General features: G+C 42.8%; 1 protein-coding gene across 1 annotated transcript; it reads left to right on the top strand.

The window, feature by feature from the left end:
• The first annotated feature begins 2,036 nt into the window (after positions 1-2,036).
• Positions 2,037-11,010, top strand: LOC115810148 (peroxisome proliferator-activated receptor gamma coactivator-related protein 1). The gene is made up of 13 exons (XM_030772074.1): positions 2,037-2,123; positions 4,198-4,323; positions 4,607-4,759; positions 4,902-4,994; positions 5,715-7,296; positions 7,399-7,452; positions 8,079-8,174; positions 8,268-8,913; positions 9,129-9,326; positions 9,621-9,675; positions 9,789-9,910; positions 10,133-10,284; positions 10,718-11,010. The coding sequence occupies exons 1-13, from the start codon at positions 2,037-2,039 to the stop codon at positions 10,816-10,818; spliced, it is 3,465 nt and encodes a 1,154-aa protein (XP_030627934.1). The 3' UTR covers positions 10,819-11,010.
• Positions 11,011-11,228: the final 218 nt, after the last annotated feature.

Consider the following 11,228-nt stretch of genomic DNA (forward strand, 5'->3'; position numbering starts at 1 on the left):
AGAGACATCTCCATAGAGACAGTCAGTGGAGTGTCAGAGAGTATAGAAAGAACCAGAAGGTGACCCACTTTCACAAGGCTCCCTCCAGTCTCTGAAGACGTGCTGGCCCCATTTCAAACAGTATGGGTTTCAAGATGTGGAGCAAGGGGGAGAGAGAGTGAGAGAGAGAGAGAGAGAGACAGAGAGAGAGAGAGACAGAGAGAGAGAGAGAGACAGAGGGAGGGAGGGCGAGAGAGAGAGAGAGAAAAAAAAAGAAGAAGAAGAAGAGGAAGAAGAAGAAGAAGAGGGTGGCACTGTAACAAGCGACAGAGAAGTCCTATGATACAACACTGGAGGGGGGGGGGGGGTTTAGGGGGTAGATATGAAAACATCATAATTGGCATAACACAACCCACCTACAGCGGCTTTCCATTACTTGAAGGAAATCGGTCACTCTATCATACTTGTCACTGTGCTCTGCATCCAGTCTAGATGCTTATTAAGTGTCAATGAGGCCACTGTCACTGCACATATATTGCATTAAAAAGAAAAATGATGTTCTTCAAGATAGCTAAATTGTGTCCAGAAGAGGCAAAGAGGGTAAAAAAGCAAAAGCTCCCAGGAAATACATCATGTGACATACACTGGACAATTGATTTTTTTCTCTAACTTTTCCTTTTTTATTCTTTTTTGGGGGGTTTTCCCCCAACACCTGAAAAATATACAGAGTTTACCTGAAAACTCTTCTGACACAACCTGTTACAATAATATTACCTCATTCATCATCTCATCTCTACTTGTTGACCAGAAAGCTGAGAGACACATTACATAGTCATGGTGTATATGTCAAAGGCCTTTGCCTGGTAAAGACATATAAGATTTCAGTGAAGGGAAATGGCGTTTAACAGGTACTGTCCTCATGTGCCCTGTGTCAAAGTCACTTTACAGTTATATATAAGGAGCAAACCAGTGTGTGTACACTGTCCAACAATCCATAATTCACATTAAACACTGACAGAGAGAGAGAGAGAGAAAAGAAAGAGAGAGAGAGACAGAGAGAGAGAGAGAGAGAGAGAGAGAGAGAGAGACAGCGCCAGAGACAGACCAGCTGAATACTAAAATTAAGGCAAAAGGGTAGCAACTTGTTTCAGACCAAGGGGTACTGAAAAATACAATGGCCATCAGCAGTATGAAAAAGAAAAGAAAGGGGAGTTACTCTACGGGTTTTGCAAAATGGTGATTTAACGTGATTTTAAAATGGAAACAATAAAAAAGTGTTATTGGCAGGAGGATTGGAGATCCCAATCAATCGATAAAACTTTATTCCCAATCAATAAAACTTTATTCCCACGCCTTTTTAAAATCTGGATTAAGAGGACTCCTACTTCTCACTTCATCGGAACTACCTACATACCTTTATTCTACTGTCCATCAAAGAAAGCACACACAAGTATCTGACTGTCCATATAAAAAACTTCAGTAAATGAGAGGGAAATATGTTTAAAACAGATGCTTTCACACAGGTGTGTTTTCTGAGTTAGTTAAGCAAGGTCAAAAAAACATACAGTGAAAGAATTTCTGACGGAGGATTTATGTTGTATGTCTCCTACAGAACTTTAGACACTTGTGCAAACTATGCCTAAGTACACCATATCTGTTCTGGTGGTTCTACACACAAATAAGACACTATGTTTTGGTATTCCCTCTGTTTGGGAGCACAGACATGTCAGTTAAATCGGTCGTGCCGCCTTGGACCAGCAACAAGAGCCGCACACACACCTACTTATTGGTCACTAGATGTCACCCTTAATCAAGTCCACTTCCTGGTTTACACGCGTTTGAAAAGAAATCGCATATCGATGAAAAAGATTTCTTGATTGAATCCTACAGTAAATTTAAGTACAGTGTTTCATTCGATGATTTTCACATAAACATGCACATAAAAAGAGAACGCGTATGTAACTGTTTCCGGCATGACAGTTTTCCCGGGAAATGCCATACCACGTGTTTCCACGCCGGCTTATTCATGAGCCTGTAATGAATCTTAGTAGTGCAAAATGGCGGCGCCACATGGCGTTATAGAGAAGAATCTAAGCACTGGTTCCTTTGAATTAATCACTTCAGAGACGTTATATGGCTCTCAGGTTTGGCAGTTTTCAATTTTATCAACTGAGATACGTAGATCCAGACCTATTTACCTCCATTTGCTTAGTAATTTGAAGATTCTGACCAACCGTGGATGCACATGTGACACGTGGATGTAACTAGCTCGTTGGCTATCTGTAGTTACTAGCAAAATATGCAGTATGTAGCGGAACTATTAGGGATAACATAACTCCTTGCAGAAATACACAGCATTGGGCAAGTCGTCGTTTTTCTCTATAATATTTATGTGTCGTTCGCTGAGAGACACCCTGAAGTTGGACGGTTTATTGGCGTTGGTAGACAAACCGGAAAGAGGGGAGTAGCTATTACTTACTGTGCTTCGAAAAGTGACCAATAAGTTATCTACTTATTACGATTTAACAATTTGCACAAAATACAGGAGGCATCGTTTGAATTTTCTCAGAGTATTATACCTACTTAAATGATAATAGAGTTTCATCAAATCATATCGAATGTTGATGTGCTTTATTGTGTAACTTGGGTGCCAGACGGTTATTTCGGGACTGCATTGAGTGATGGATTGTATGAGTCATTGCAGCCCATTTTAAAACGTCAGTTTGTCACAGTTTCTTTGATCGTAACCTCCTTGTGAAATTCGTGGTCAAGTGTAATTGTGTATATTCGTATTGATAATATTGGAATGTTTTGGAAGCGGTTTTGTGAACTTGATCGTTGCTGAATTTTAATCTGTGAGCTCCTTTATGTTGGTGAGAGCCGTGACAGTAACTGTGTCCAACAACGTTTATAACGAATAGTTTTATTGTGTATAATTTATGTAATGTATATTACTTTTATCTTTTGGAAGCTCTTGGACTCTTTTTATCTCAATTTTCAGTTGAGAATTCTGAAAAGCAAGTTTGCAAATAGCTTTCAAAACTCTTGGAGGTTCATGAAGCAGATGAGAGATGTTTTGTCTGAGAGCAGTTAATACAAAGTCCAATTTATCTGCTAAAAATCCGTGACATTTCATTTATGCAAATACTGTATACTTGCATAAATGAAGTCTGTATTTGCAGCTCAGTAATACCTTTAAGCTTGTGTTCATTTTGAGACATTTTCTACAGGTACAGTTTAATATTCTTTGCTTTGAATGGGGACTGATATTACCTAATTGTACGAGAAAAGTATGTTGACTGTCTTTCAACGGCTCACTTAAAAGGTGTCATCCATTTAAAATAAACATTCTTTCCTCAAAACTTGGATATCATCTTCTTCCAGTTAAGAGTCAAATGATTTGTTGACAACAGCAGTCATTTGTGGTTGGCATTGTACAGCACATAACCAACATGTTTAAATGTTGTTTGATTGAGGATGCACTCATTCTGTTTGTTCACTACTGAAAGCTATGGATTTTATGAAGAATGCAGTGTGCCACATGCATTGTGAAAGTTATCACCTTTACTATGCATGCACTTGCATGTTTTTCTCCACCACAATGCTTTTTACACAGAATAACAATTAAAAACATTTTGTGTTCAGCCAGTCCTTTATGTGCTGCATCCCAGGCAAGTTTCTTTTCGGTTGTACCCTAAAATTGCGCATGCGCCTTTTCATTGTGTGAGGGTGTTTCTGCACAGAACATTCATGTTGAGACAGCCCGTTGTCCTTCCTAAAGCTAATTAATGGTTGCTGTGAGCTGTCAGATCAGTTATACTAGTAACATGCTCATTGCTTGAAAAGTAGATTCCAAGTTGAATGGAAATTTCTTGCAATGCAGCGCAAGACTCAGCTAGAAGGAGTTTCCTCTCATTTTGACATTCAGTGGTAGTATTGCAAAATATGCATACAACATACATATTGTATGTAAATACTAGGGTATGAACAACAGTTTATGCTAAAGTTGGATAGATTTGTATTTTTATATCTATCTTGCTCATGTAAACGCTGGCTTAATTACTTGATGCAGCCTAGTACGACACAGTAGAGGAAAGTAACTTAACTGTAGCCTCTACACAGGAGTTGAACTGCTAGGTCTTGTAAACCATGTATGTCCTGTGATTTTGTTTTCCTACATGAACCTGAGCTAATCTTATTGCTCTGTCTCCTTCCCAGGGTGGATATGGTGATGCAGATGACACTGGATTTGGGCTGAGTGCTGGGGGGTCCTCAGACACCTCCCATGGCTGTTTAGACCCTTCCATACTTTCCATTTTTGAGGACAGCGCAGCTGCTGGAGAAGTGAGTGAATATGCCCAATACACTTCTCCTTCTTGAGATTATGGATAAAGTTGGGTCTGTGGGCCTTTCTTAAGTCCTTTTTGTTTAGTTTTTTGTTTGTTTTCTTGGATCAAAGCAAACAGAAATGCCAACATAAAAAAAATCCCTTGTTATAGAATTCTGTTATAACTTTGAATTCCGATACGTCTGACTTAGACCGTTCACTCTTTTGATGTTTACCTTAATTGGTGTTTACATTAAGAAATGGTCCTCCGATAAGAACGCCTCTCGTGTGGTTTCGCAGGAGAGCAGCAGGTTGGACGAAGAGAACGAGGCCACACTGCTCAGTGCACTCACTGAAATACTTGACAACGTGGACGATGAAACCCTGTCACCTTTTGACACCCTTCCCGACTCTGCCATTTTCACAACCCGGAAAGAGCAGACAAACTGTCCGGTAGGCACCCCCCCACCCACCCAAACCTGCTTCTCTGGTTTGGATAGAACAAACTTTTTTTTTCTGATGCTAGATTGGCACTGAGCTATGATCCGCCAGATAATTTTGCGATGTTTGTTTTTTTCTTTTTCCATATTCGCAGTTGCGGAAGCTCCTGGGTCTGCCGCGGGCTCAGTGCACCAAAGAGCCAGCCGCTCAAAGCCCAGTTTCCACTGAAACCCTGACTTATTGGCCAGTAAATGTAAGACATGCAGTTCTTTTTTCTGCATTAAACATTTGGTACAACACCAGGGGTATTAAAATGGAATGCCCATGGGTCTTATTGTATGTAGGTATTTGCGGCAAACCATGAACCACACAACCTGATTTTAGAAATTAGTTCACCCCAGGAACGGAAGAGGCTTTTATCGACCGCCAGGTAACATCAGGCAGTGTGGTGAATGGTTGGATCTAATACGTGTTGAAACCTCTGAGGGTTGGAGGTTAACACACTTGGGTCACACTTTGCTTTGCATGAACTCGCACTGGCCACTTGTACCTCTTCAGTCTTATAGAGAGACTACAGATTGTATATGGACAGAGATTAAGGTTAGCTTTGTGATTTCTGTGCAGTCTGTTGGAGAAAGGGTGTACATGTAGTTAGTTGACTTTTCTTAATCCTCTTCTCAGAGACTAGCGGCCCTTTACGCATATGTGTGATTGTGCTGCTTGGCTATGTGTAATAAAACTCCTCAAGCCCTTGCTTTCGTAGTCCAGTCTTTGACCTGCATGGAAAGATGGGTTGGAAGATGCTTTTTCTGAATAAACAGTTGTGCAAAAAAATATTTTCATTAAATACAGGGCTGCATCTCATAAAAAAGTGGAGTTTGTAAACTGATGTGAGTCATTTTCCCCCAGGGCACCTTCTGTTGTTGCTGAATTGCCATTACTTGTAATTTTATTTTCCTGTTTACAGACTGAGGGTCCGTTTTCAGACAGGAGGAGACAGCCGAGTGCACAGAAGAGAGATGCGGAAGATGAGGAGGAAGAGATCAGGAATTGCCCTCAGAGAACTTTCTGGACTAAGTCTGATCCACCTTGCCCTGATCCACAGAACCCAAAAGGTGATGATCACGACGGCTACAGACCTCTGTCCCTTGTTGACCTCGTGAAACACATGCATTCGTACTGCCTCACAGAAGCTTTGGAGGATAGAAAAGATGGGGTAAAAGGGAGTAAGGAAGATACCCACGAGCTTGTAGATGATGACATAATTCTGGATGTTGTGAATGTTGACAAAGAGGAGGAAAGTACCCCTGCAATAAGCTGCTCCCCACAGGAGAACACTCAGCAGAGTATGTTTCAGGAACGAGTAGGGACAGGTGCTCAGGGGTCCTCCACCCGTGTCTTTAATAAGTCCGGAAGTCAAGACGAGCGAGTCCACCAGGAAAGGAAAACTATTTTTGTCACATGTAGCTCAACAGAGACGCCTCAGAGGAGTGCTTTAGCCAAGCACAACACTGGGAAGGAGAAGAAAAGGGTGACTTTTGCATCTGATTTGACCTTGTACCATGAAATCCCACAAGAGGAAACCCTTGGCGATCCGTCAGAAACCCCAGTTTTAGACTGCAGTGAAAGCGAACGCGCGGTGCGCGACACTGAAGGTGACAGCAGCGCAGTAAATGTAGGTTCCCCAGCTCCGTCCGTCTCGGACGACCAAGAAACCACAAAGATCTCCCCTCAACAACACGAATCCAAGCCAAAAGCATTGAGTCTGCAGGAGTACCGTCTCCTCAGACAGAAAAAGAAACCCCCAGTGGTCAAGAAACACGTGGACCCGAGAACCAAGTGGCCCTCTCTGCCAGAGCCGCCCAGTGAACTTCCTCCTATTCCTTGTTTACCAGGATTCCAACCTCCACCGTGTACCTCTAAAGCGCAGAATGTCTCCCCTGTTGCTCCAGTTTCTGTGTTAAAATCCAAAGGAGACAAGTCTGTCAAACCTGCTCCGGTTACAGCGTCCCCTCTTAAACGCCGCGTCGCTAAAAGAGTGCTTGTACAAACCTCAGACCCACCAAACCCTGTAAGAGTACCACTTCAGTTTCCAGCCTCCTGCCACACAGAAAGCAAAGGAGAATCCCCCTCCTCATCTACTGTAGCTAAAGTACGTCTGTGTGACAAAGTTCTACCTGAGATCGACGTTCAACATGTAAAGAAACAGGAAGACCTCTTACCACAGGATACCACACCTGATAAGCCACAAACGCAGCCTGTAATAGACCAGACCCTTGGCACATTAAAGCAGGCTAATTCTCTGTCCCAAAAGATGGTTGCGTCGTCTTCAGTTAGTGAGACTCCTTCTGCGGAGGTCAGAGAACCAGTGTGTCCTGCTACCACAACTGTCAGTACCTCCATTCAAGTAGTAAATCCAGCTCAAGATCCAGTTGTACAAAAACCAGTGCAGACGACACAGAACAATCCTCCCTCTGCACAGATCTCTGCAGGCACCAACAAGAGCTGCCCTGAAGGGCAGCAAATTCAGGCATCAAGTGCTGAGATGGGTAAGTCGACCACATGGGCCTACTTTGCAATTGATTCTATCTGTATCATGGCAGCGCACAACTACAGACATGCTTTGGAACTTTTCTTGATGTGTGTTGCAGCAATAGAAGCCAGTGACCTGACCAGCCTTCTGGAGCAGTTTGAGGAAACTCAAGGTTAGTAATATGACTCCTGTTTTGCCCATATTATTCTCTTTAGGTGGTTTTTATATTCCAGTTTTGCAATATAGTCACATTAAGTAACACACAAGATGTGAGGTACATATGATGCCTGTCATGTCTGGTTTAGCTTTGATGAGCTGTTTCATATCCCCACTGAGGTGGGTTTTTCTCTTCTCAGCAATTTTTAATGTCATAATGGTATTTAGAATACAGGACAATAACCTTGTGATGACTCAGTTTGTGACTGGAAGGAGTAAAGATTGCAGAGAGCTGTTGCCATGGCAGCATCTCTAGTGTTCTAGTATTGGAAGTTACATCACAGACATGCACCAAAAGTAATAACATTAGTTTAGGAGGGGGGGGGGGGGGTCTCAGCATTCATATGAGGTTATGCTAAGCACTTGCACACAGTCTTAATTTAACTTGTTTTTGAGAGAAACCATTAGAGAAAGAACAAACGGATAACACAAGCACAATGGATCCGCATTGTGACATTTTAAATTAGAATTACACTGCAGACTCGACTGTAATTGTTTGTGGCCCCATGATACTCATTCTTGGAAATCATTATATTAATGATTACCTGAAGTGACCTTAATGTCGTTCTGAATTTTATTCAGCCAGTGGAGCACAGGAGTCCTTAGGGGCTTGCCAAGATGGGAAACCAGACATGGGAACTCAAAATGGCAAAGGTCCAGATCTATGCAGCACTGCATGTAAGTACTTTCACTGGTCACAAGTTTTTCTGAAGTGAAAGCTTCGTCCTGTACTAGAGTATACTGATATTCATACTCTGCTCTTCTTTATAGGGTTAACACCTCCCGCTACACCTCCCCACCAAATATGGAAGTCCTTTGCTGCACCGCAGGGCCCAAAGCATCGAGAGGTCATCAGACCGTCTCCGGCTAAGACCATCCAAATCATTGAGCCTCGCCCTCTGCCCCCTAGTAAGGCTCATGCCAAGGCCCTCGTGTCTACGGCCACTCCCTCCCCATTGCAGTCTGTGGCTTTCCCGGACCATGACTACTGCTTAACTCAGGGAAAACAAGCGGTTGCTCAGATCCAAACCAGTAAAAGATTTTCAGCCATTGACACAAACCCTAGACCTCCCTCTGCAATTAGCAGTAATTATAAGGAAACTGTCTGTCAGAAGCCCTTGGATTACAGGACTTTGCCTGAAACGGGGCCTTTTTCAGGCTCAGTTCTGCTCTCTCCAGAAAGCTCCCCTTGCAGAATGGAGGACAGTTCTGCTGATACTTTTGAAGGGGAGTCTTCAAGGACACGTTACTCCCCACACCCTTCCAGCTCGCCGGTTAGAGGTCGAACAAGGTCCAGGCGGTACCGCAGGTGGTCTCAGAGCCCTGACTCCAGCTCACGGTCGTCGTCCTGCTCTTGCTCTTCCTCGGCCTCTTCCTCTTCCTCTCGTTCTAGGTCTCGTTCCCCACTCAGAAAGAGGTAAGATTGTTTTTCACGCTTCTTCTGTTTTGTCTCAGAATTTTGCAAATTAGTTGTTTCTGAATATTGTGGGGACAGAGGAAAAGATGTTCTCTGGACAGTCGGTCTAGATCAAAGTATGAGCGAATGTGGCACTGGAGGGAGAGATTCAGTGGACCTGCCATCTGAAGTTTATCGTACCGACACGCCTACATCTGTTTCCTGTTGTCTCTCAGATTCAGATCCAGACGCTCAGAAAGCAGCTCCTGTTTATCCTCCCGATCCACCTCCCGCTCGCCGTCTCGCTCGCCCGTCTGTCGCCGTCGCTACCGTTACTCCAGATCAAGATCCAGATCGTGGGGCCGATCTGGCTCAGGATCTTGTTCTCGTTCTCCACAGCCAGACTGGAATCAGAGGTGGAGAGACTGGCACAGGTCAGTGTGAACATCATCGGTACAGAAGCGGCGTGAATACGGATTCAGATTTGCGGCAGGCAGACCGGTTTCTGGAGAGCCATTGTCAGTGTTGTCAGTGCTTCTCAAGCCTTAATTTTATAAATGGAACTATTCTTAGTCTTGTGGGACGCATCTTGCTAATATGACCAGATTATGCTTAAGGCTTGGGGAAGAACCAAAGAGCTAAGCATGAGACTGGCCACAATTCTTTTTTTTTTATAGGGACTTTTTTTTTTTTTCTTAATGTTGGCTTTCTTATGGTTCCTTATGCAGAAGAAGGGACCACAGCAGACATCAAGATAAGAGGATTCGCAAGCAAAGAGCCATTGTGAGTAAAAGAAAGTCTATTTTTAAGGGCAGGAATACAGCTTACAGTTTTGTGTGATTTCAAGACTGAATCAGTGTAAACAAATCCCTTTTCTCAAATGCATTTAATTTTAGGAGGAGCGAAGAGTGGTGTATGTAGGACGCATCAGAGGGACCATGACCCAGGCTGAGCTCAGGGATCGGTTTTCCGTGTTCGGGATGATTGAGGACTGTACCTTACATTTTAGAAATCACGGGTAAGATCAGCAGCCAAGAGATGACATTGTATTTATTTTGTGTGTGTGTGTGTGGAGTCGGGGGTCCTCAGTGCAAGACCTGGTTTCCACTTGTGTCTCAGTGGAAACGGTGTCCATTTAGATAAAGGATTGTTTCCACTGACACACAAGCCAGAGTAAAATTATATACTCATGCTGTTAAGACAACTAATAATGCTTTATGACATTGTGTTTGCTTTCAAGGGACAACTATGGTTTTGTCACCTACTACAACACAGACGATGCCTTTGCTGCCATTGAGAACGGAGGAAACCTGAGGCGGGAGGATGAGCTTCCCTTTGATCTTTGCTTTGGTGGAAGGCGGCAGTTCTGCAAATCAAACTATGCAGATCTAGGTTGGCACGGCCTGTCATTCATTCATTCATTTTCTAAGCCGCTAATCCTAATTAGGGTCGTGGGGGATGCTGGAGCCTATCCCAGAGCTCATTGGGCAAAAGGCAGGGAAACACCCTGGACAGGTCGCCAGTCCATCGCAGAGCCTGCAACCTATCAGTTGTTCTGTTTTGTTTTATCGTGAAAATGGTCATTTCATTAGCTATGAAATGTTTTACTGACCAATGACTGACATTTGAGGCTCTCCAGTAAGTTAAAGAGTTTGCCTGAATACGAGTGCTGTGTACATTTTCAACTTAGCAGTTATCCATTGTGTTCATTCTCAAAGCTTGGAGTATGACACTTTGTTTGTGGTGTTGTTCAGACTTGTATAGCTCCATTAAAAAAAAAAATAAATAAATAAGGTGTTGTTTATCCTTGTCTTCTTGTTTTTAGATTCCAACAGAGATGTTGACCCAGCCCCTACCAAAAGCAAATTCAGCAGCATTGACTTTGATACTTTGCTGAAGCAGGCTCAGAAGGGGCTGAAAAGGTAGCAGCATGTGCCCATGCCGACGGAGAGATGGACAGAAGGCTAACAGGGGAAAAAAAGAAAAAGAAATGTGTGATTAGAGGAGACCAAATTTTACCTCAGAGCAAAACAAAGCTCTTTTTGTTAGCACTAACCCTTTGCTTCCTTTACCCTTGCTGTAAAGTAAGATCCATGGTTTAAGTGAAAATTTGTAAGAAATGAATGAATTGTACAAAACAGACAAGCATTAAAGTACTTAAGATAGTAAAGCATGTTTTTGTTTGGGGTTTTTTGTGTGTTTTGTTCTAAGTGATTTTATTATGTTTGCGATCCTAAATGTTTTGAGTTTTGCTTGCGTTGTAATGCCAAAAATATTTGAGGTAATAATTGGAAACAAAATGCACTTTTGTTTGTGGTCTTATTTGGAATGAATTA

This window comes from Chanos chanos, chromosome 4 (assembly GCF_902362185.1).
Source record: "Chanos chanos chromosome 4, fChaCha1.1, whole genome shotgun sequence".
Taxonomy (NCBI): domain Eukaryota; kingdom Metazoa; phylum Chordata; class Actinopteri; order Gonorynchiformes; family Chanidae; genus Chanos; species Chanos chanos.